The sequence below is a fragment of the Pagrus pagrus genome, assembly GCF_965226575.1.
Source record: "Pagrus pagrus genome assembly, chromosome: 12".
Lineage (NCBI taxonomy): Eukaryota > Metazoa > Chordata > Actinopteri > Spariformes > Sparidae > Pagrus > Pagrus pagrus.
In genome coordinates, this window is record NC_140196.1 from 21,335,063 (window position 1) to 21,361,402 (window position 26,340).

The following is a 26,340-nucleotide window of genomic DNA, read 5'->3' on the forward strand; positions in this document are numbered from 1 at the left end:
ACATTAAATAAAAAGTAAGCGCTGAAAATGAGAACGCGAGAAGACGTACTACGTTCATTATCAACAAACAAAAATGAACGACGACGTGAAAGACAGGTCAACGGATTAATTAACTTCTGTTTTGTTGAGCAGTTTTATCCGACCTGCAATCGTCTGTGGAATCACAGGCTGTAGCCAAGCTCCTGATTAGCAAACCATTATCCTCCACCGCCCTTGAGCTGTTTGACCTGTTGAACTAATGCTTAAGACACATTGTGCACACGGACTAAATTTCTTCTACGATCCAACGGGAACCAAGAGAGGAAGCTGCAGTGAACAACAACATTTAGCAAAAGGTTAATGTAACACTATCAAGTGCTGTGGACGAGGATGTAATGTTACTGTTCCTTTCAGTATTTACTTTTTACTTTTGTCTTTAGTGTCGGAAGGAAATTATGGGCTTGATGTTGATGCTCAACTATCAAAATCTTCCTCTGGATGTTCACTATAGAAATATCTCCACATTATATCCAATGTCAAAGCATCTTCTCTGAAGCTAACCCCAGAAAACAAACAGTATTTTAGTGAGCTGCCCTGCAGATGAGGATGAGGGCGGTAATGCTGAACCTCTTTCCACACTAACATCTGGCTTTGGTCTTTAATGTGAATGGGCATAACTGGCTTTGACTCTGCTGGAGTTTTGATTAAATGGCTCCAGATCCACTTCCTTTTCTGGAGTGCTATGACTTCCATGGAAGTTCTGGAAATTGGCATGTCTACTCGTCCAGTTGACTCTAATTAAGCAACGCTTGAACATCATTTAGTTGCGTTAACTTGAAAGAGAGACTGCAATAAAAGATTTTAAAAAGTAACCGACGTAACATCGTCACTGGCCACCAGGCTGATTTCTACCACTCCCTGTTTTTCGGTGCATTTGTGACTTTTACCGTGATAAACCAGAATAAAAAACAGAAAGGCAAACCCGTCCATGGCTTGAAAAGACGTCAATCACCTATTTTGGGCAGTTTTACCCATGCTTAAAAGAACAAACAATAATGGCACGTATACACACGCTAATTGTGGTGTAGAAATGGTAAAACAACAATCAAATGACACAAATTTGGGTAAATCTGAAAACTAAATCAAAATCAGGAGCAAAATGTAACACTGCTCGGGTTAAACAAATGAGATATAACATATTAATGACTAGTGAGCTTTGCAGGTGCTGGTAGGAGGACTTTGTTCCCTTTGGAAGGAAACAAGCTTGTGGTTTCCCCTGCTTCCTGTCAGGGAAGCCAACTGGCTGCTGGCTCCAGCTACACAGTAACTGCACAGACACGAGAGTGGTATTGATCTTCTCAGCAAGAAAGTGTGAAGACAAAGTGTATTACCCAAAATGTCAAAGCACTCTTTGAGGCTTCTGGCCACAGTCTGGAGTTTTGTCAACCAACATCAACATAATCGAAAAAAGCTGCAAATGGAATGACTTTATGCAAAAAACACACTTCAAGAGCAAAGAACAGAGGTGATCTGGGAGGTGGCTGGACGTACTGCACCACTGAACATAGCATTCAGAGTAAGAGTTAGTGTTGTCTGTATTCAGTGTGAGCACACACAGAGAAAAAAAATAATCATGTTCAGCCAAATAAATGCACAGGGCAAAAAGGGGTGGGGGTAACAACCAGTCAGGGGGGTGGGGGGTGGGAGTGGGGGGGCGTGTCTTTGGAAGAAATCAGAACACTGACACAGATCAACTTAAAAAATATGGTTTTACAACACTGCACTGGCAAATGGGAGTTGAATGGTTGAACAAAACTGTCCACTAGGATGGTCTACTGTGTATTACTGGAATGGTGCGATATCATGAATCATTAATTCAAGCAGATCAGTGACTGGAGGAGATATTTAAATTAGGGATTCATTGTTTTTTCTTGTTTGGATTCCAAGCTTTAGGAGTGAAAACAGCACCAGTGAAGCTAGGAAAGCATCAAGGGTGAGCAGTGTTTGGGTCTCTGTGCCCACGGACCTACCTGGTACACTGGGTCGTCCACTTCGTCCTCCAGGATGGTCTGTGTGATGGTGGGGACAGAAGGCAGATGACACGTTTTTGTTTTTCATCAATAAGACAGTCCAGGGAATGTACAGTGTCATTAGAAAGAAAATGGAGGAAGCACAGAAAAACACTCTGTGAGGAGGCATAATCACAGCCTGACAGTGTGACCAGTGATCTGGCACATCACAGACACGCCAACGCATACATTTTCCTGTCACACACACCTGACTCGAGAAAAAAAACTGAAAAAAAAAAGCATTCAAACCTGTTGCATTTCTAATTTAGATATTCAACACAGGAATCAATGGTGCAGACAAACACGGTCTGCGACGCAAAGTGCTAAGATTTCTGTTGTGTGAATGAATCGCTGGCTGAGTTATAACGTGTGATCTCGCCTCCGAATGGGAAACGAAACTGAGAAAAAGGCGGAAAAGCGCTGCGAGCGTCCTACCTGGTAGACCGCCTGCTCGCACTGTTTGTCCTTCTGGGCCTTCTTCTCCATCTCCTCCCGCTGTTTAATGTCGTAGATGAGCGTGAAGAGGTCGCGCAGGTCGATGATGAGGGGCTCCGCCTATGTGAGAGAAGCGAGGAGAGAATGGAGAGGATGTGGAAACGGAGCAAATGGACAAAGACAAAAAAAAAAAAAAGAAAGAGAGATGAAGAGAGAAGATGCGGAGGAGTGTGGCAATAAGATCCAGGTCAATGAAGAGCAGTGTATGGGAAGATGAACATGTGTAGGCAAGCAAGCAGAAACAGAGGTGGAAGAGGGAAAATGGTAAATCCAATTGGAGGATGTGAGAGAAGAAAAGAAGGACAAGTAGATTATGTACATCTTTTTTAAATTATCTGAAACGCTTTAACAGCATTAAAAAAACAAAACGCTAACCCTTAAACAGAATCCTGAGGTTGATTTAAGACTTATTGTGTTATCCTCAACAATTTGATGAACATGTTTTTGGTATGGGGAGTGATCTTTATGTGATTTATGTATTTCATCCTTGTTTTGTTTTTCATTATTTGTGTAATTAGGAATATAGACAGTTATTTCACATAGAATATATTACGTGAGTGTAGAAAAGTCCATCTGGCTTTGACCTCGTCACTCCCCACAAGGCTCAGAACAGCAGAGAGTGGGGAGTGACCTCCATGTGTTTTATTTAATTCCTTTATGAATTTTTAATTATTTGTGTAATTATAAACACACACACACACACACACACACACACAGACACAGACACACACACACACACACACACACACACACACACACACACACACACACACATATCTCATCATATATTTTAATCAGCCACGTCACTTTGAACAGAGAGTAGGGAGTGATGATAATGTTTCATACTGATACTCAAGTCAATATGTGATTGTTTATTTAGGATCCATCTGTTCAACTTTTGTCTTGTTGTATACAACACTTGACCTGAATATGACGTAACAGACACGAGCATTAGACGTGACTAGTAGCTACATCGGCATTGGTTTGTCAAGGGGGTGTTAAAACTCTGGAGTAAAGATGAACCTACTGTAGTTTCCTGCACCACAGTCATTTATAAACTATTCAACAGACTGAACCGAGCTAAAATGCACATCACAGCAGAGTTTTTTCGACTAGCTGAGCCATTGCTTATGTATCCCAAAATTCTCCACCATTCCTGAGCTGTGGCTGAGGATGTGTGATCGAACAAAATAGTGCACATCTGTAGAGACTTGGGCAAACTGTAATGTGAGGGCTTGACTCCCCGTTAACTTGAAAACAAGTGCAAAGAAGACCTTGCATGGCCCCACAGCTTGCATTATTAACTTTCAGGCTTTTGCATTGCATTGACTCGGTCTCAGCGATGAAAAAACACTTTCACTCTACCGCAGCTTTAAGACCTTGTGCCTTTTTGATGTATCGACAGCATTTAGAAGTTTAAAAAGAGCCTCGTGTTGACCTTGAATTTTTATTATGCAGTCTTGTGATTTGGAGTAACTATAAGAGTAACAATAACTTACAAACAGCTGAGAGAGAGAGAGAGAGAGAGTGGAAAAGCACTTACCGACTGCGCCGTCTTGATGGCCACAAACCTGTGGTGGCCCTCCTTCCCGCAGACATAGCCGAAGGCCCGGTGGTCCCTGGTGTCCTTGGCGATGTAGCTGATCTCGTGGACTGAGTGGTGATGCAGGAGCACCTTCATGGCAGAGACGTAAAGTGTTACAGGATAAGGCGACGTAGGCCATGTGAAATAGGGTAATCACACAATCCTGTATGTCTTGCCCTACTTAAAGGTTTACTATGCAGGATTATCATAAAAGCAATATATGAGTCTCTCTAAATCATTACTTATGATGCACCCTTTAGCTGTTTTTCTCATTTCTATCTTTATTTTTCTTATTTGGGGCCTTTCTGGGTGTCAGCAATTCTGGAGATGGCGAGCCGCCGACCCAAAGCGTCGCCATTTGACAAGCCGAGAACGAGACTCAACATTCAACCGTCCTTCTCAAGAATTGTTACCGCCCCTTTAAACGGTGTGTTTGGAAACGGCAGTCGACAAATCCTGCATAGCGTGCCTTTAAAGGTGATGCCTTGTTTAATTTGAAAGTCTGCCACTTTTATATAATGTTTTACAAGTGCAAGCACTGTACACTGTGCTGGCAGGAAAAGTAGGTCAAACCTACTTTAAACATCTTTGCATATTGTTGAGGCACACACAGCCAACCATCACAGAGCGAGCGTTACAGGCTCTGACAGAGGGAGGAGAGATCCCAGGCTGTTTAAATCTTTTTCACAGTGCTGTATAGATACTATAGTTGCTATAGAATTTGTTATCCAGTATGTTTTGTGCTATAATCCAGTTTGTCCGCGGGATTTGGGTTGTATTGAATTCGGTGGCTGAGAAAGAGGAGGAGAGAAACCACCTTTTCGAAATATACTGTATGAAATATTCATAATAGACACCCCGAAAAAGCTCACAAACCCATAGATGCACACTGAGAGTAATTCAGCTGTCACTCAGGCACACCCACCTGCCGCTCCACTATTAGCAGAGATAAGCTCAGTCACTGGGGAGGAGCTTTCATTTGAATATTAGCTGATATTCAGCGGGGAGCGTCGCGAGTAACGCCTCAGATTAATGTAAAATACAAAACTAATATGACGAGTCGACTCGATTCAGCAGAGAATCATGTCAGCTTTACATAAAGTATTTCCATCTGAATGTTCGCTGACGCCGCCTGCGCCGCAGCGATCCCCATTTCCGCCATAATAACTCAAGAGGGATATTAAGAGTGGAGTGTTATTTACTGCCTGTAATCAGTAAATAAAATGAAGCGCATTAGGGGCACGGTTTCCAAAACAACAAATGAGCTTGTCAGGAGCTGGTATGCTGGGCTGGTGGTGGCGGGAGGCTTAATGTGCTTTTTCATTACAGGCGAGAAGACACGCCACCATCACCACCAGTCATATTAGAAAAAGATATTATCAAAGATGGGTGTTTTTTGGGAATAGGCGGTCGGTGGTGGGGCGGGGGGTCGTCAGCCACGGGACGAGCGCTGTTGCATAATTATCGGTTTAGCGCTAACGACAGCTGAGGTGGAGCCGTGGTGTAATTAGCATTAGCGGCAATGATCATTAAGGGGTGGAACTGAGTGCTAATTATCGGTTAGCGCTGATGAGCAGAGTGGGCCTATCTAGCCAACACTACGCCCCAGGACAGGGGAGAGCCGAGCCCCTCGATCATCCTGTAATGGAGCAGCAGGCCTCTGAGTCCGCCAGGGGGATGGAAGCCAGGACGGAGGCGGAAGCAGCCCGTCTCATAACATCACCATAACATTGCTCACTACGCTATCATTAGCAGGCAGACAGGGCCTGAGTGATCTTAAGTAGGTCCTGCAGCATACCCCTCATCTTACTGGGGTTTGTGTTAAACCGGTTACTGGTTTACTATCAAATAAAAGACCTGTAATTTAATGCTGTCAAGTTCAATTTTTATGAGCTAAAGGGCAAACCGTGCTGTGGAAAGCTTGTTACCTTCTTTACTCTGGAATTTCTGCAAATGCACTGATGAAAGCGACACATTTTATTGCAGCATAACCTTGTGAATCATCCTCCCTGTGTGCAGGTACTGCAGTCGCACCAATATGTCAACCGTGCCAGGCAGGCTTACAAGATGGCGGCCCTGGCAGCCGTTGTGAACTGAACCGTGCGAGCGCCTGCCCTCTGGATGTCCTATACTGTAGGTTCACAGTACAGCAGCTGGCAGGGGCCTCGCGGTGCAGCTCTGCCACGGGGCCCCGCTCGGCTGACATGCTACTCACCCCTGATCTTTCGCAGTAGATCTTGATCCCGCCGAAAGAGACCGTCAAGAAGACTCTCTGCTTGTGCTCCCCCTTGGAACGTGCCGAGGAAGCCATTCCCTGCGCGAGATTAAAGGAAAATGACATGAGGAGATGAAAGGATATGAGCTCAGCAGGAAAGACAGTGAGCCATCTTCTCTTCCGACTCAGGTGAGTGTGACAGTGGGAGATGTGGGGGGGGGGGATTGAGGAGGAGATTCGAGAGGGAAGATTGGGGGGGGCAGGGTGACAAGAGTTACATAAGGTGTGATAGGACACAATGTTCTTTCATGCGCCTTTTCTTGAAGCTTCAGTCTCAGAGGAATTCACACATCTCCATGTGCAGCGAGTCTTATTATTATTGCCCGAGCACCTTTTTTTTTTTTTCTCCCCCTCCCTCTTTCCTTAAAGTAGGTCTACAAGACTTCAACGTGACATCCCCGAGTGTGAGCTCACAACAATGAGGTGAGATCTGCTGACGGAATGGATCGCGCTGCTGACCGACCGGCTCGCTCCGACAACTTCGCATAGTGCTGACTGAACAACCAGCCCGGCCTTTGAAGTGCATTTTTTCCCATGGATCTCGGCGGCTCCCTTTTTTCTCATATTCTCAGCTCTAATAAAGAAAACAATTAACATTTCCACCGTGTTCCGTTTGACGCGACCTGTGTGCTTGACATGTCTTTCACAGAACAAAGCCTGCGGGAGAAGAGAGGCGAGGAGAAGGCAAAAGAAGAGAGGAGATAAGAGGAGAAGAAAGGCCCGCCTGCTGCGCTGAATATACGTCTGACAAAACTGCAGGCCGAGTAACGTCGACGAGCGCTCGACCTCGTCTCGCTACCCTCCACCTCAGAGTTTCCCTTTTAAAGCTTAGCAAATATTTAAAAACCCAATTACTGGTCCTGCATTAATCACATTCAAGCTCTGCTCCTGGAGGGAGACGTTAAAAGAAAAGATCCATCCATCTTGACATACATAAATGTATATTCATATGAGAAAAGGAGGCACCGAAGGGATAAAAGGAGTACAAAGAGGGAGTGAGTACAGAGAGGAGGATAAAGAACGGAGCAAGCAACAGGGATAAGAAAGAGATGAAGTGAGGGAGAGAGAGGCGGCGGGCGGGAGAGTCGATGGATGTTGTCAATCAGCCATCGGCTTCCCCATTTGGTGGATTAGTCCTCAAGGCAGCGAGAGGCAGCTCGATAGAGACCCCGTCCCCTCCTCTATCCCCTGTCCAGATAATAGCAGGTCTATATCGACTGCTCCATTGACTGTAACCGGCTGGTGGCTGGTAACTACCGCAGTCATATGGAGGGCACTGCTGAAATGTCAGATCGAGGCAGGGAAAAAGTTGTTTTATTGGACATATCCCTCGGAATGGATATGTGTGATGAGAGGATTTGCCTCCTGGCTATGCTGCTCTTCTAGCGGGGCCTCCCACACGTTTAAGCTCCAGCAAAGTCTGTGAGAAGATACTTAAAAAGCCATGCATATACGTCCCCTTTTGGAGAAGGATTTATCCCGTAGCCACCTACAGTACTGCAAAGATGCTTATGTGCTGCTTTTTCTCCCCAACAAAGAGAGTGGTAAGTGTTTCCTGCCTTTAACTTTGGAGGCAGTAAACACAGCTGCCATTTGAGAGGATGCAGAATAAACTTTTGAGAAGAGGAAACATGCTATTTGTAAGCAATTTGTAAAATATTGACCTTTTCCTAAAGTAATCTCCGAGCAATCCTCCAGTCAGTAAACCACTTTTGATGGGAGCAAACTCTGATGTAACTCCGGGTGTTTATTCCTCCAGAAGATCTGACTCTGCAACCGACCTTTAGAACTAGCTGGCTCTGAGCAGCTTAGCAGCCGCTATGCCCCCTGCTACGCCCACATTTTGTGAATTTAAGCAGCTAATCAGTGCTTCCCTTTTCGATATAGGGAATAAGCTTAAAACTACTATACAAGAACATTGCAGTTTCTTTATTTCCATGTTTAACATATATTGAATCAGTGTTTTTCACCAAGTCATGGAGCTAGTGTGAGCGGATAAAATGTGCTCACCTCAGCCGACAAAATTGGTGGCTGCCAGGTAGAAATGAGAAACCTGCTTTCGTCTACCTGTGTCTCATCAAAGATCCTTTGCTTTTAAATAAATACTAAGAATTTGTGGTGATTAAACTACCATTAACATTGTTATCCTTGTAAACTGCACACGTAGGCTCCAAGAACAAAAAGGCATAGCAACAGTGATAAGTGGCATAGGGAAGAGTGAAACTGCAGCACATTTTAGTACACATACTTCAAAATAAGTTCAAGAATACTCAACCCTTTAATCCACAATTACAAGTAGGCTATCTAGACTTTTTTTCCCTTTTCTACTTTAGCACAAACTGTAGGGCTGAATTTGACCTAATTTACTTTTTACATTCTGTAAAGAACACCGGCTTAAATATTATCTGGGTCACATTATCACAGTTTGCATATGTGCTACAAGTATAACGCCACGGACTGTGTTGTAAAAATAGATGGGCTGTGACTGACATGAGAAGACAGACAAGACGCAGACACGATGGGGGGTGGGGATGGGGCGTTAGTGCTCTCGCAGTCAAACGCTTAAGAAAGTGAAATATTCCTACTTAAGTAAACTGCTTTAAGCTTCTCGGGATAGGAAGCCAGTTTGCCTCCGAGGTCAAAAAAGCTGTATGAATAAATGCAGAGCTGTGAGCAACGCTAAAAATACGGCAGCCTATTAGAGGGAAAATAAAGTACAGAGCTGCTTCCATTTTGCAGAAGATTTCAAACCAACCTTACAGGAGCTTTCTCTACATGACAAAGAGCTACAGAACAACATGGTCGGACCTTTATTTGTTCCGTCTGTCCACTTCTTTACAGTGAGTCATGTACAGGACAAGACAGCTCCCATGACTCATTCATAGACAATACAGACATGCCCGAGCATGCCTTTCCCAAATCTGACCGAGATGAGTGAAGAGGCTCAATGATGTCCCCGCAGACACACACACACACACACACACACACACACACACACACATTTACAAACAGAAGTCTGCACCTTCAGCTTCATCATGGAGTCCTGGCACAGCTTGTCCCCACGCGCCGCTGTCACCTCATCAATCCCGATCAGCTTGGCCTTGTAGCGCACGCCATCTCCACGGAAACGCTTAATAAGCCCCGCCTCGCTGCGGTCCTGACCTGCAGCGGCGGGAGAGACGGAGAGAAGAAGAGAGGACAGGAAATAAGTACGGCGAAAAATGAAAGAGAGTGATTACAGGAAACAAGGGTGTGTGCGAGCTCAAGTGAATCCTGCAACTTCAGTTTCATGCCCTGCTTGAGGTATAGAGGCTGTGTGTGTGTGTGTGTGTGTGTGTGTGTGTGTGTTTGCTGCCGTATAAATATTTATGGAATAGGAAATGCAAAATGAATAGCAAATTAGCAGCGGCGAGCGAGATTGAAAGAAAATTGAACTTGAAATTGAATTGAAGTTGGATGAAGGCAGCGGTCTAAATGAGAACACAGACGGAACATTGCGAACACTCTGTGGTCGCCCATCGCAGGGCATTGTGGGGCATCCGCACAGACAGCCCGGGTGGAAGGTTACGGGGGTGGCTGAGTGGGGGTGCTCGCTCCTACGCCTCACCCACGCCCACAGTTCCCATGGGTGCTATTGGTGCTGACAAACCAGCTTGAATGGCCGCTATTGAGGGGAATCATCTCGGTCCATTGCTCACCCACAATCCACCAGGCCCTCGCTGGGTGATGGATGCTAGGTGGTGGGAGACAAGGGGAGGGGGCGGGGGGGGCATTTGAAAATGTGTTCATGGATGGCCTCGGGCTTCACCTCCCTTCTCCCTCCCATCCCTGTTGCTGATTATTCTGTCTGTCAATCTCTGCAGCCGGCCTGACACCACCTTGACACCGACACCTTTCTCATTCCGTCTCCGCGCTGTCTGCCGTCGCACCGTTTTGATTACGAGGGCGCAAGCCTCGAGCGCTGTCTCGTGCGCCTAAAATGTATAAACCATCGCCTGGTAACCTGTGCTCGGGTTGTCAGCTGCGAAACACCGGCTCCCGCCACATTTACACAAAGAGATAGCAGGATTTCGAAATCAAGGTCACAGGCACCTTGGAGAATTTAACAGTTTTCAGGCCCCTTGCTCACTCGATTCTAGGTCACGAGCGCGTACAGTACATCAGTTAACAGCACATTTGAGTGGCTGGGTAAGCAGTGTGTGAGAAGAGAACGGGGTTTATCATCACTAACAAAGATTATCAGGCTGCCAACATGAACTTACTCCATCCCAGAAACACCACCACATCTCCCACAACACAAACTTCTTCTTCCGTTCCTGCAATTTGCAATAAAAAAAAATCTAAAAGGAAAAAATAGAAATTTTGAAATAGAGCAAATTAAGTGGCTTGTGCAAATGGAGCAAAAAAAAAAATAAAAAATGACTGAGTTCAAATGCAAGCTCTTGTCTTGGCTATGCACACCCTCTCACTAATTCATGAGGGCACAATTCTCTAAAGGGGGGGAGGGCTTGACGATGCTAAAGTCATTAAAGTCTCTAAGCAAGTGAATGTCAAATCTGGGTCTAATTCAGGCTTGTTGCTCTGCCAGGGGATAATAAGTCTTCCATACAGCCACCGTGTACCTCCGAACATCAACCAGACGCAGCCTGGCATGCACACGGCGACCGTGTAGAGAAATTAACATTCCCACTTGGATGACAAACTCCCTAAAAAGACAAACTGGAGTTGTCGCTACAATGTGTACGTGCTGTTTGTTAAACCCTGCAGGACAGATGCAGGAGAGGGTGGACTCCTACGATAATTACCGCTGTGCCTGATTCAAACCCTCCCTCATACAGCGACTGAAGTCTATTCATACACTATTATGTATTCCATCCTGATTTTACTGACTCATACACTCTGTAATGTAATGTAAAATGCATGCTGCTCCAGTTGCATTTTAAACGCGATCGGTCCAATTGAGTGCAGCTCTCTCAGATGAGCTTTAACCAGATGTTCTGTGCCATTTGTTTCTTTACATACAGCGCGCCGTTTCCCCCTAATAACACTTCAGGAGAGATTTAGAGGTTTATGCACAGATCCTCCAAAAAGTAGGCCTTGCATACCGAATGAGAGCCTTGACACAGTGGCATAACTCGTACGCTACGTGCTCTGGGTTCAGATCCAGACGAGCGAGTGCGCTGTATTTGAAAACTAAAGAGCTGCGGGGCATGCTGTTTCATGTTGTTACACACTGTAAGAAAGGAGAAGAGAGTGGGAGAAGGTGTGTGTGTGTGTGTGCGTGTGAGGAGGGGTGACACATATTCCTCTGGCTTTCTGGATTTACAATTACCCAAGGTTGAATGGTCCTCACAATATTTCTGCCCCGTAAGTCTGATGCTTATAATTTGTCTGACAGAGGGCTGCCTTAAGCATTGTCTGCTGTTAGTCCGCATCTAAGTGTATCTTACATATGGGACAACATGCAGGACGTTTTGGAGTCCTGGTGGTCTGGGACCTCTCTGCTAATAATATTTCCTGTTGCCCTCATATTCCAACAATCTGCTAAAGAGTTAGGCCCAATCCCAGTAAATCCCCTCGGCCCTTCCTGTTAGCCCTACCCCTCCATTTTGCGAGTTCATGTCTAGGGGTAGGGGGTCCCGATTCTTGTTGGGTTAGAGGGGTAGGGCTCCAAAGTGTTAAGACCCTCCAAACTCTCTGCTGTTTCAGGGTATTATAGTCCTTTTCTTTATTACAAGCACAAAACAACTGCGACCAGTTTGCTGATGTCTCCGTAGCTAACTAGTTTGCTCGCTAATGTTAATGCTGATTTGTGCATCCCCCTTTTGGTGGCATGACACCCTAAATTTAACTGAAGTCCAGCGCCGATCCTCTAATGTCAGTGCAGACCTGCAGGGTAAGAGCACAGTTTGCTAGCACTAACCTATAAACTAGGGGTAGACCAGTTATCAGCCCTGGTTGAACATATGTAGCATTTTTCAAATTATCGGTGATTGTTCTGTCAGATTGCAAAAAAATAAACTAATTCAAAAATGTGCTACTTTGGCTCTGATGCAACATCCTTTCACACAATGTCCCTCCCACAACAATATCTGATTGGTAACACGTCACAATTAATAGTCTTTAAACAGTGAATAACCTGAATCTGTAAAGTAACTTGTAACTAAATGTATCAAATAAATGTTGTCAAATAAAAGAAGAATAAAGTTGAAGAAAATGGTAACACTCAAGTAAAGTACCTGAGAAGGGCTTCAGTAAATTGTACTTGTACAGAATATAATTCAACCACTACCCGTTGTAACTCTGTTCTGAGGGGCAAGGGGACACTCGAAAACGAGGAGCAGGGGTAACAATTGGAAAATGGGATTGGGCTTTAAATGCCATGAAATTGCCAAATCTTCTTCAAATGGATCTGAGATTTGACAGCCTGGACGTCGGAGGGCCTCGAATCAAACGCTTCTCTCACCCACCTGACACACAGGCCCTGCACCAGGAGCATGGAGAGAACAATTACTGTTCGCCCTGCTCCATACTGTTTCAGGGCTTGTCTCTGATCACAGTGTTGCATCCTCCTCCCTGCCACACGAGAATGGGGACAGCGAAGGGACAGATGGCAGCAGATGGAGAGTCAGAAGTGCCCCTCCAGATATAAGGACTTGGCAGCAAGAAACTTTTTGTTGGGGATCCGGGCATCGAGGCAGCTTAACCTTTGAACCTTTCTGAGTGTGTATCTGTGTCTGCCTGTCTCTTCCCGTCAGTGTCCGTGTCTGCTAGTAGGCCACACACGCCACGGATTGAGCTACAATGAGAGCGCGCGGCGAAGCCTACTGAGTCATGTGTTCACCTACGTGCGGCGTGCATTGTTAACCATTATTTTGTGCGTCCCTGCACAGGAGACTTGAAGCGGAGAGACTACTGTAGGTGCGTCCCATCAGCGCGGGGGGCTGATGACTTTAAGCAGCAGTGAAGAGAATGGATGTCTGAGGAAGGCAAATCTGTCGCCGCCATCTGCCTCCCCCATGTGCACAAAATAACTTTCATAAGCCTCAGCAAACACACAGATACACATTTACAAACATTAACAGCAGCACGTGTTCCCTCGCCCGAACCACACGGATGTCGACATTCCTCCGCCCCAAATTTGGGATTGAACAGAAGCTCGTGGTTTTGGTTTAAAGACCGATCGTTAAAGCAGTTACAGAGTTAATGAGGGGTATTGTGCTCGTCGTCAGTGCAGTTGATAGACCATTGAATCACTGCAGAGTAACATGCAGGTATTGATGTGTGCCGGGTGGTAATGGATGAGCTCACTTGTTATAGGTAGGGGCTCCACGATGCTATTATCACATTAGTGGTGAAGCTTGTGATGATTATTTGGTCAAACATAGGAAATAGTATTCGAAAAGGCTGAAATGGTTCGTATTTGTACCGCCTCTTGCAATCCTTCCAATGTCACTGATTCAATGTGCTGTTTGCTTCTCTGCCTCTTTCTGTGTCTGTTTGCTCCATCTCCGTCCCCCGCCGTCTGCCTCAATGTCTCTCTGTCCTCCGTTCCTTGTCTCTCTTTTTTTTTTTTGAAAATGAATCATTTTTTTGTGCACAGATTACAGTGGGAGAGCAACAGTTGCTATGGAGATAGAGTAAAGTCACGCATGTAAAGCAATTCATGGATGGAGGGGAGCTTTGGCTGTAGCACGGCAGTCAGAAATCGCTGCAGCGAGGTTTGATTTTTCCAAATGGCTTCCAACGAGTGCCATGACATCCCTAAAACAAAACCTGACATAGTGTATCCGAGCAACTCTAGAAGTTTTATTTTCATTTGACGTCCGTCCAGAGAATCACAAAGCATAATGCAAAAATCTGGGCAGCATCCAGCATCGGGCAGCTCAATGGTTGGCAATGTTGCCTCACAGCAAGGGTTAGAGTTGGAGTTGGAGTTTGTGGGTCTAATCCCGGCTGGAGCGGGGCCTTTGTGCGGAGCTTGCATGTTCTCCCCTTGTTTGCTTGGGATTTATCCAGGTGCTCAGGGTTCCCTCCAACAAACTACATATGTTTGGTAATTGCTGCAATCCACTGAACTCAGAACTTGGAAAAAACATCCTACCAATGGGAAAAGTGCAACGGAAGGGTCATGCAAGTCAGCTACTAGCCGTCTCCTCCCATCGCTTTTGAAGTGTGCTAATCTGTTAAATAAGATGCTGTGGTGTTGGGTCGATCCACAGTAGATGCTCGCAAAGTTCAGAGACCTGTCAAACAAAAATCAGTTTGTCCATGTTTTCCCGAGCAGAGGCATTGAAATTTAGTTTGGAAGGCGGGAACACAAACTCAGAACTATCGACTTCTGACTTTCAGTGGATTGCAGCATAATTCTCCTGCTAGTGTGCTTGACTAAGGCACCGGCTCAGAACTGGAGTCCCTCTGGGTACTGAGCAGCGGCTGGCAAATGCTCCTAATACTCAAGGTGGGTTAAATGCAGGGAACCAACTGTCTTTCAGAGCCCGACCAATACTTGATTTTTGGGCCCAATGCCAATATCAATATTATTCAATATTCCAATATTGTTATATCAGCCGATTTACACATTTTCTTTTCTTTGCAATGATTCCTCAAATGTGGTTATCAAACACTCCACGCTTGACTTGACAAATATATGTAATGAAGGCAGGATATATCACAGTTTAACAATAGATATTATTGTCTAGAATGACATCAGTGCACTAAAACACTAATTGGGAATTTAATAATGAAAATAACAATATCAGCCAACCAATATATCAGTTGGGCTCTAGACTTAACTAAAATTAAGCAGCACATGAATTATTCTAGATTTTAACATCTCCCATAGCAAATCCCTAACAGTACCAACAATGTGTAATCCTGCTCACAAGGGTCAACCCAGAATTGTCCAGTAACGTATTACTGAGTAATACGTCACGTAGTACTGCTGTTATTTCAGCATTTCATGTGCAGAGACAGGTCTAGGACACGTTAGCTTGGCTCAGGGGCTGGAGGTGTGGGGAGGAGGCTAGCCGGTGCTAAAAGAAGAGGATCATGCCTCCTGATAGGCTCCAGAGGTCTGTCATTTACATGTTGTATCTTCGTCTTCATTGCTAGCCAGCCAGTTGAAGGCTTCATAGTGAGTATGGGACTTCTAAAGCGATGCAAGTAGTCACCCCAGTTAAGCTTACTGCTGATGGTTAGCAGTAATCTGTAAGGTTAGGTTTGTTGCTTTTTTACAAGAATATGTGTGATGTTCTTTTTCTTCACATGTTGAATAATGGTAGATATGCTGTTTGCTTTGTTGGCTAATGTTTGATGAGCAAACAGGTCTCATAGTTGTGCGTTCAATGTAAAGCTTTAAGCCTGGAGAGGATAAGTCTAGGTTATGTGGGTGTGAAACAACGAGCCTGGCATTGTTGAATCCACAGCACCAAAATAATAATCACTAATCACTAATTAACATTCTGTATCTTTAATTCTTGCACAAACTGAAATTTAAAAGCGAAAATGTAGATTTACATGCTGGAACAATTTTTGGCCAGGCCAGTCTCCTCATAATGAAGACAAGACTTTGAGTCCACCGTGCTTTTTAAGTTCCTCGCCCGACAGTGTTAAATAAATTACAGTCAATCCCGCATACACCATCCCACTGCTATAAATACTGCACTATTTACTCCAGTTTGAGTAATGTTGGCTAAAAATGACAGTTCCCTGCCTTAAAAACAACAACTGTGTAGCTGTGGACTTCAGTGTAACAGATAGAGAAGGGAATTTGGTCTTTTCCACTGGGGTTGCTGACAAGATGAAAAATACAAAAGGATGGCGACCTTATTCTTTAAATCACACCAATTTCTTCCTTTACGTTCAAACCGTATGTATATAAAGAGCGCTCAGCCTCAATGTCATCGACCTGATCCTCGGCAGCGTCCTCCACCTGGCCCCAGCCTGCTCGCGCCACCTCTAGCCGTGCTGCGTCTCAGTCCGCATACATTTACGTTGCCCCATTTCCATTTATATGGATCTAAATAGCATCTTTGCTGATTGTGACAATGGCCCCTGCAGCACATGTGATTAACATGGTAAAGTCAGGGGCTGATAGCCTGAGCTGATAGCCCCCTCTGATGAGCGCCGCATGGCCACGTGTGTAATAGCTCCCTTGCTCCGCTGTCCCCCCTCCACTTAACTCAAATCAATGGGCCCTCCTCCAGCCGGGCTATTTATCTGAGCGAGCCGACAGGGCCGGTGAAACAGCCACAGAGGACCTGGCCCCGCGGTCTCGTTACAGCCAGCCCCGCAGAAGCCAGATTTACTGGACTAGCTGGAGTGGCTTTATTCATGGACGGAGAAATGAGAAAAAAAGAGGATGAAGCGAGGGAGGGCGAACGAGAACGCATCCTCTTGCTTCCCTTTCCCAGAGAATCGCACTCCATCTACTCTCCTATTCCTCCTCTCAGCCAATTCAATCCCATTTCAATCTCTCGGTGAACGTTCGGAGAATGCCTCGTCCTATTACATCACTTATGCCGTTCATCAAAGCGACAGGGTGTGAATTACCCTGTCCATGACACCTAAATCATGGCGCTACCAAACCCTGGGGCTACATGGAATAGCTGTTACTACATCTGGATCCCAGGGATGAGACAGGCAGCCTCTCGGCGGACTTGACTGAGTGAAGCTTCAATCCATGTAGTCCGGCGTTATTTAGCTCCATCTAAACACGACTTAAGGTTATGTTCGCTGCCTACCAAACATGAGAAAAGCTGCCAGTTTCCGTTTTCTACACGTTCCTGGACGTCTTTTGAGTACTTTCCCCCAGCATTACAAATATCTCACAAGATTATATTTTACATGCATATTCTTCACAGAAATGTCAAGCTGTCTATTACTGTGGCAGAAATGAGGGCATTTGGTAATAAGTTACATACCTTTGATCCTCCTGGACTCCCTTCGCTGGCTGGTTTTGACACCCGGCTGGAGCTCGGCCTCCGCTGACATCCTCCACTGCTGAGTCCCTTGTTCTGCTCACAGCAGATCCACCATGGGTTAGCAGCACACTAGCTAATCCTCCAACCAACTCCCAGTGTCCAATTTCCCCCCACTCCAGTCTTTCTCACACTCGCTCTTTGGTGGAGAGAATCTCGTTCAAATCCATGATGAGATGTCTGGTACTCCTCAAAAAATGAAGATCCAGCATTGATACCTGCCCTCGGTCACTGTTGGCCCATGGTGTTCGAGTATTGTTAAACAACACATGAAAAGATGATTGAATTACGGGCTGGGTGATCCTCTCGAGAGCAGCTTCAGATCAGATTTGACATCTTCTGGAGTGTACCTGAGTTCTCTTCGTGAAGGTCAAGTATCACATGGTCCGCCGGTGCTCTTTTCTGAGGGTCCACCTATTACTCAGGAGTAATTCCCCCCAGGGGAGACTGCACCATTGATTGGATGAAATATTGTTCTTCAGAGTAGGTCAGGAGTGGATATTATTCTTTGGTAGAGCACTTCAGATGCAGTCCGACAGCCCATCACAGTCACTTGCTCCGAGCACTGCAAGGTGAGAAGACAGGGATGATGACAGTTAATGTTAAACCAGAGGTAGTTAAAAATGAAAAAGACAAACACGTGCCCCTTGATCAGTCATTACAGCATTAATTTAACGTAGAAAATGGCAGGCACCAATTTAACAAATCAACAAAGATGTCATTATCTCTTCTGGATCATCAATCCTTAATGAGCGTGCAGCGAGTGCGTGCTGTTCAGCGCCCACCCTTGAAGGAGACCTGTGGCGAAATACTTGACGCTCTCGTTTCGTGTGCCGCTTGTGAGTAAATATGGAACATTAAAGCATGACCGATGCTTCTGTGCACGCAAAACAAATTTTCAGAAGATGGATTGTAAATGCTCCCAGCTCAGGCCGACAGCACGAGAGGAGGGGAAGTAAGCAGCGAGCGATGAACGGCAGGCTGTTTCAAAGCAAACTCTGGTGGAAATCCTGGCAAAGGCATATAAACTGGACCCCCCCCCCCCACATTGTGCTTTAATGCCCTTGAATCATCCACTGCTAACACGGGGGCCGTGCCAAGCTGGCACCGCGGCTGGCACCGCTTCTGTTGGCATGGTGATAGGCCATTGTTGGAGAAAGAGGCCTTGGGCCTAGCCTGGCCTGAAAAGAGCCGCTGCACATCGAGCACCGGGTACACATTATCCTGTGTGACATTGTGTGACATTGAGAGTGTGTGTGGTGAGAGTGGGTGAGAATGTGAGTGTGAGCTGAGTGTCGTTTTTCATGTTTCTAAGAATTTCTTCTATTTTGATATTTTTCCTTTTTGTAACAGTTCCTGTTGTCAGATTTAAAAACACAGCCTGAGTAGCTGAGACGTTGCTCACTGACGGTGTGTTCAACTGAACTTAGAGGACATTTTCTGTTCACAGAAGTGACCACCGCAGTTCATGTACCTCAAGTTTATTTACGCAGTTTGATAAACAGTCATTATATTGACTGTACAGATGTCAGCTATCACAAGCTAGCAACATACACATAGATAACCTCTGACTGACTTCAGAACTCACCAGAAACTCAACTTCTTTCTCTTCATTTCCTCTCATTTCTTCCTATAAAGTCACCTTGCATGGTTGCAAATGTAGTGGAGGTGAAGTACAAGTACCTTAAAATTGTATAAAAGTATTAATCACACCTGGAGACCTCTCATCCACCCCAATAGCATAACAGAGGCACATTAAACTTTATTTGCGCTGCTCATATAATTTCAAACACGACATTTACAAAACCCAACAGCAATATATCTTTTCAGAAACAGTGTCCTCGTTAATCTGGATAATCCACAGACCTCAGTGTGAGCACTTTTCATTGGAACTACTGTATATTGAAAAAATAGTCCTAAAGAAAGCTATTCATAGTGAGGATTGTGGATTATCCAGAGGAACTGGGACACTGTCTCTGGATAAAGATGTTGTGGTTAAGATGATGCCCCAGATGGAATCCCATTCACCTCCACTGTATTGTGACGGTGGCAGAAAGCTTCAGAGACGGATACATTCAAACTTGGGAACACGAAACCAAAACTATCTGCAAGGCTGGTAGCCACATTTAGGATTTCACCAGTAAATTTGCCTTTTGTTTGTGTTTCGGTCATTTACAGTTACCTTAAGAGACCTCAGGAGAAATCTGTCACTGTTTAGTGTGTGCCCTCACATTTAAGGCTACACGGCTCGAGGGAAGTGAGAAAATATGTAGTTTTCTTGCAGCTAGACCTTCCAGATGCACATATTTTCAGCGTACAGATGCATGGCTTTCTGCATTTCACTATGTATGCCTGTATATAACAAATTGATCTCTGTAATAGTCTCTCCTTGCCTCCTTCTCCTTCTACTTGAAAGGTCCTTCAACCCTCCCATTATTCCAAAATGAACCGTGATGTTAAAAGATGCATTTCATTTCTTTGAACAACAGGTCATTGCGATTGCCCCATCACCACCCGTTCTCCTTGTGCGTGGCTGTCTAGACCATGTTTCACCCTTCATGTGTGCTTATGAGCCAGATAATGTCGCCCGGGTCCGGACGGAAAGGGGCAATCTCCCCGTAAGTACGTCTCGGAGAGAGCCTCGGAGTGTCAGTGATGGGAGAGGTATTTTCCATGTCACAAAGAACCTTATCAGAATGTAATTTTCATTACCAACGAGGCAGATATGCCTCATTGTATTAGACGGAAGAGCGATTTAATGTGATGTACGTCTGCTTGTCAAAAGCAATGCTATCTAGGTCACCCAGACTCCCCAATCTGCTCTGTGTTTTAACAGCTCCCAGTGTCTCTTATGATTTGGGTCAGAGTTAACGAGCATCACTCGTTTCTCCAGCTACTCTCAACTGTTATGGGATGTCAGAAGCCCTTGACAAAAGCCACCCTTTATTTATTAATTTGTTCATTTTAGTACTACCTCTCTGAAGAGCAGAGGGAAACTTCCTTGAGGGAAGTCAATTTTATTTCTGCTTGCATTTCTCTATTTCCTTCCATCAACCCGCCGCTGTCTTTGTCTCTGTCTGCGTGCATTTCACAAATCAGCTCTTGAGACGTCTGTTTACTGCTTGCATCAGAGTCTTTACCCCGTGACCGGATTATTGAACAAAAACAGGCATGCAGGCGAGAAAACCTGATGTATGGCAACTCTCGCTTCCTTAACGTTAAGAATATCAATCATGCAAAGCATTGATTTTTCTGGTGAGGCGTGTATACCATCACACGGTGAAGTAGACCCCCTTGGCAACACGCAGGTTCATATATCTTGTCATGCAGCTTCAGCGTATCAGGAGCAGATGTGATCTGAATCTTTTTCATGAAGAAAAACAATTATTTCTTTGTCGTTTCAATCAGTTTGTCAGAGAGAAGAAGCACAGGTCAATCAAATCACTCACCAGTCACACTGTGAACTGACTTCGTGATCAAAAATTACATATAGAGTCTGGTGACTGCTTTCAGTTCTTCATAATTATGTATTTAATGCACATGCAGTGATGAATTTGCTTGACACGATCGTTGATTCGCAATAAAATAAAGACTATAATTTAGATTTTGATTTACGTTACAGACACAAAGGGTTTAATTTCCAACAATTATGCTGAGTTCTATCTTCCTAGTCGCCTCTATGAATGAGAAACGATTCATTTAGCGTGATCAGATTTTCAGTCATGTTTACCGTCTCAGAAATATAATGGGCAATCACCGAGCACGCGTTGATTTTTAAATTAGATCATTGTCGAGTTGTTTTTTTTGTTTTTTTTCAGACTGCAGCATCACAGTAAGCAACACTTCCTCCTGAGACCGGTGTTTAATAGACTGCACAATCAACCTCATATTGTGAGACAAGCCTCCGTGCATCCTGCCACCGATGAGTAACAAAGGTTGAACAGCCATCTATCACTGGATATGGCCAATTACACCTCCATTCACTGTGGTCCCGACGGTAGGCGCAGTCTGTGCTCTCCAGCTTGCATGTGACTGAGGAGGAGCGGGGAGGCCCCCGTCCCCCGGACCATCTCCGCCTCTTCCTGGCCAAGGCTGGCATGGCCCGGGGCTGGTGGAGCGTTTGTTCGACAGACCGACTTTGGCACCTCGCGCTGGTCATCTTTGTTACAAAATGCCCCCCAGCTTATGGAGTGGGACACAACTGTCACAACCTGGCCGAGCAAGGCTCCTCAGAATAGCCCTGCTGTGCTACCTTGTGTCACCAGTGGCAGCGGAGACGGCCAGCCGCTGCTATATCCTCTCCATACCTACAGCCTCTAATCTATACTGTTGTGAAATGTTTTATTTTTAGACATGTTATTCGACTGTATGTCAGCTCGTATCGCAGCCTCGCAATCAACAATAAGGTCATCTCATGTGGCCTTACAAGATAAGCTGATAGCCCGCATCTAAGATAAGGTTAATTTGCTTTTTTTGGACTAATTAGATTACGGAGTATAGCGAGTGGGTGACTGGCGTATGGGTCTTTGGGGTAACACTGCAATCTATTAACAGTTCTGACCATGTAATTCAGTGAGTTAATCATGTCACACAGGGTCATGGACACAGAGACATACACAGTATGCAAATGTTAAGTACCGAGACCAGATTCTTCCATGATAATGGCTCTGTGAGGCTGCAGTGGTCTGAGATACATGTTAGCGTAAACATGCTAACGCAAGCATGTTGACAATGCTAACATGGACACGCTAATGTGAGCATGTTGACAACGCTAACATGAGCATGTGACGAGGCTAATGCAAACATGCTAACATTGGCATGTTGTCAATGCTAACATGAACATGCTAATGTGAGCATGTTGTCATTGCTAATATGCTGGTGCTAAGCAGACATTACATCAACATTCACCATCTTAGTTTAGAGTGTTAGCATGCTGGTATCTACTGTTTAGCCCTTCGACTAAACACAGCTGAGGCTGACTGGAAAACTAGTTTTCATCCGAAGTGCTACACTGCTAGCACGGCTATAAACCAAAGGATGTAAGTGGCATCGGGGCTAGAAAGGACAGCCCAATGACAATCAGTGATGAAATTGAGTAAATTACAAAGCACTCTTTAAAGCTCGCACACATGTGAACAGAAAATGGAAGCAGAAGAAATGGGGACAAACCATTCCTTTTGATATGCGCGAGGATTTATCTGAGGCAAAACTGAAATATTGTAGCCAAAGACGGAGAAGGACCTCTCCTTTCTTCTCCTCCTCCTCTGCCTTCCTGGCCTTCCAGGGGGAACTGATAGCCTCTGAGCTCAGGCTGTTCAGCCACGGCCCATTAGTTCACCTCATTCTGACAAGATGGAGGGCCTCTGACGATGGAACAGTCAAGTGTGCTGGCGGGGAGGAGGAGGAGGGGAGAGGAAAATACATACAAAAAATACAGTTTGGGCATTTGAAGCGCTCTCATTTACTTTCTGAGGAAAAAGAGAAGCCTCATTGCTTCGGGTTCAGCGGCTACAGCTGGTAAACTAAATAAGCGTTGCCACACAGTTGCTTTGCTGTGCAGATTTATGTCAGTGAAGGCCTCGGAGCTGTGCACTCAGCAAGGCGTGGCTGCAGCATGGCCGGGCACGGCTACACAGAGGGCAGTGAGGAGCTGCCCTCTGAAGTGCTCCCGCATTATCCTTTTTCCTAGCTCAGCTCCAGGATAACTGGGCCCAATTTAGATGGAAGAAGAGCGAGGAGGAGGATGCGTGTGTGTGTGTGTGTGTGTGTGTGTGTGGGTCTCTTCAAGTCTGAGACATGACATAAATGAACAAATACACTCGCGCTCGCACAGAAGACGTCTCCAGATGCAAATATTAATGGGGTTTATTTTGAAAGTTTGCATTTCTTACGCTGCTTCTGCCTCTGTAACAGACATATTCAGGCTAATAAAGTGTCACTAGCTCCCTATGGTGACGGTAAACAATAGCATGAGAACAGGATTCGGCTACATTTTCCTCTATTATTCCTTTAATTCCACCCGCTGCACATACAGCGGGTCTGGAAACGTAGCCGGTGTGAGACTCCTGGACCCCTCAGAAGAGTTAATTGGTGGATCTCTCTCTCCTCTAATGTTACTCTGTGGCTTCCCCGAGGAGTCTTTAATTCACTGTTGATTTGGTTTGTTGTTGTGCTGCGTCTCAGCATCTGAACAGTGTGTTAAAACAGGCTATTTACCACGTTCAGTGGGAGAGAGAACTGGGCAGGCTCCAGACGGCCTGGACGAGCACCATGTTACCTCACAGCCAATCTTTTCTCCTTCTGTCTCTCTTTCCTCTCTTTTTGATTTTCTCTGTATTTATCTACAGCCCTTTTTTTCTCCACCCTCCCGCTCCTGTTCTCCTCTGCCCTCTTTTTCTTTGTCTCCCTCTCTTGCAGCATAATGTCTGTTTGTGAAAAGAGGTTGAAACATGTTTCATTTGGCTGCCCCCCCCCCACCGCCACCCCTGCCTTCTTTTGTGAGTTACAAAAGAACTGTGGATACCTTGGTTTGGTCATTATTTCATGCGGAGAGTAATTAATGAGACAATTAGGGTTTTTCACCCTCCCTCTGTGTTCTCTTTGAACTAAATAAATAGCCAAAAGGTGTCCTCTTTAATTGCACATGTGTCATGGATATAATTAAGATACGTAAGCAGCCTCTTCATGAAACTCCACCGTTTCTCTGTTTGTTGTTCTCACTGTATTCGTGTCTGAACAGACACAAATTTGATTCGGCAGCATCGCGGACGGGCAATATGACTATCAAACACGACGGAGATGAAGTGGAGCCGAGATAAAAAGTTGGCGTGATCAAAACCGCCGAGCACAAAAACATTACCTGCCGTCTGCGAGACGGCATTAATGAAGCTGAGGGGAAGCACCGTCTCAGAACAGGAACCTTTTTGTTTTTGTGCTTACTGTCACACTGTCTTATCGATGTTGTCAGGATGTGACACATACACACACACACACACACACACGCACACACACGGTGTTGAGGGGTAGTTTTACTCAATGCAAATAAAATCGCAGTTTGACATATTTTTTGAGGAACTCCAGTCAAAGTTTAGTTGTTTCACTTCCTCATTACCGCTGTCATCTCGAGCATAAGCGGCTGTAAGAGATGTTTGCATATGGAACGAGAGGCGGTCCAAAAAATTGAAGGGTAATGTTTCTTTTTTCTGTTGTTTTGATAAAAGGAGGGTGAATTTGTCTGCAGCACAGATTTATACTGTGTTTCTGCCTTCACTTGAACTGCACAGAGCTGCCTCCGGTGTCTGGTTGGTTTAGTCGTTCTCTTTTTGCTCTGTTTTTGGTCCACCTGCACCGATCTGCCTGCTGAAATCTCCACTATGTTCACCAGGTTGTCACTAACATTGTCTGGCTGTCATGTGGTGCTGGGCAGGTAGTGTGCTCTGGGTCAGTCAGAGCCTTTTCACAAAAACAACACTTAAGCTGCGTTTCCAACCAAAGTCTAAAGACTCACAAAGATTCGGAAAAATGAGTCCACTAGTGTATAAACGAGGGAAATCTCTTAATTTCAGAATCATAATTTTCAACTTTCTATCCCATAATTTTGGCTTTTTATCTCACAATTATTTTTTTTTTCATCATAATTTCTCCTTTTTTATCTCAAACTGAACCCACCATGGCAATATTTTTCCATCATTTCATCATCATCATCATTAAATGGCAGAAATGGGCTTCACTGCCATCAGCAGCTGCAGATTCAGACAATAACTCTCTGTAGTTTCATCATGACAACATTTTTTACATGATACACTGTCATTATAAAAATACAGATTATGGCCACCTCAAGTATTTTTATGAATATACAATTTGGAAAACAACTCAACATTGATCCACTTGTGTTACATATTATGATATAAGGGGAGGAAGATCACTGAAAAGCTCAATAAAGCTGTAAAAGTCTCAGCCGCCCGCCCCATCACAATCATTTTCAAACAATCCCTCAGGGCCGAGCCTGTTTGTGTGCTAGCGAGAAGAAGTTGGTTATATTCTGCTTTGGTCATCCGTTTGTCATGTTTGTACACAGTCAGATGCTACACTCTCCCTTCTGCCGATAGTTTCTATTCCACTGTGAGAGCTCCACAGTTGGTTTCCTTTCAGACTGCTGGTTTGGCAGAAATACGCCCGAGAGAAAATGTTGGAGTGACTGACATTACATACAAAGGAACGTTAGCGTGTCTCACACTTTCTGCTGTGATAACGCAGATGGGTTATTTGGTTTCCTTTCATGACTCCACCACTAGTATCTCGCGGCCAGCTGTAGGAGCTCCTCAAAGCACGGTAAGAGGTCTTTTTTCAAATAAATTACACTACAACTCCTGTTAACATCCCAATTAGTGGTATTTTGCAGTGAAGTGATTTTTGTTTTTGCAGCTGTGCCGTAGATATCATCGCTTCCACAAAGTACTTTTAACTACTTCTTCTTTTCTCGTGAGGGCGCCTTTGTTGTCCCTCTGCGAAGAAACAGGTGTCTCATGAAACTGTACTTTAAAAGAAGCTTACACACAACCCACACACATACACACTAAATGTGTCTATTCCCATGACTACAATATAGTATGTGGAGGCGTAATTAGTGAATCTCCCACCACACCTCAACGTCTCTCATTAATCTCTCATGAGTGATTAGGCTGCTGCGACGTATGGAACCGCGGGAGGTGTGAAACTGGGTGTGAAACTGTTGTCATCTCATATGTTATCGCACTCCAGAGACTGGGGGGGATTAAACCACGCCGGGCACAGCCCATTGGCAGCTAATCATGCCGCTAATGATAAGTGAAAAATTCAACTGCCTCTCATTACAATGGCATCGCAAGGTCAAGATCTCGCACGGATCGCAAACACAAACAAGCGGCGCCGCTGTCGTCTCTCCGAGGAGCTGCGCGTTCTGTTTGGCATAAACCA

The 26,340-nt window shown here is 45.0% G+C and overlaps 1 protein-coding gene across 3 annotated transcripts in view; it reads right to left on the minus strand.

Moving 5' to 3' along the window:
* dab1b (DAB adaptor protein 1b) overlaps window positions 1-26,340 on the minus strand; it is a 48,879-nt gene that overhangs the window by 11,621 nt on the left and 10,918 nt on the right. For all 3 annotated transcript variants that reach the window (XM_084368164.1, XM_084368163.1, XM_084368162.1), the window contains exons 2-7: window positions 17,329-17,950; window positions 9,426-9,565; window positions 6,344-6,442; window positions 4,087-4,218; window positions 2,484-2,603; window positions 2,010-2,048 (exon numbers count right to left, since the gene is read on the minus strand). In XM_084368164.1, the coding sequence (XP_084224290.1) occupies window positions 2,010-2,048; window positions 2,484-2,603; window positions 4,087-4,218; window positions 6,344-6,442; window positions 9,426-9,565; window positions 17,329-17,398 (600 nt within the window). In that variant the 5' untranslated portion in view covers window positions 17,399-17,950. The remainder of the gene's footprint in view (window positions 1-2,009; window positions 2,049-2,483; window positions 2,604-4,086; window positions 4,219-6,343; window positions 6,443-9,425; window positions 9,566-17,328; window positions 17,951-26,340) is intronic.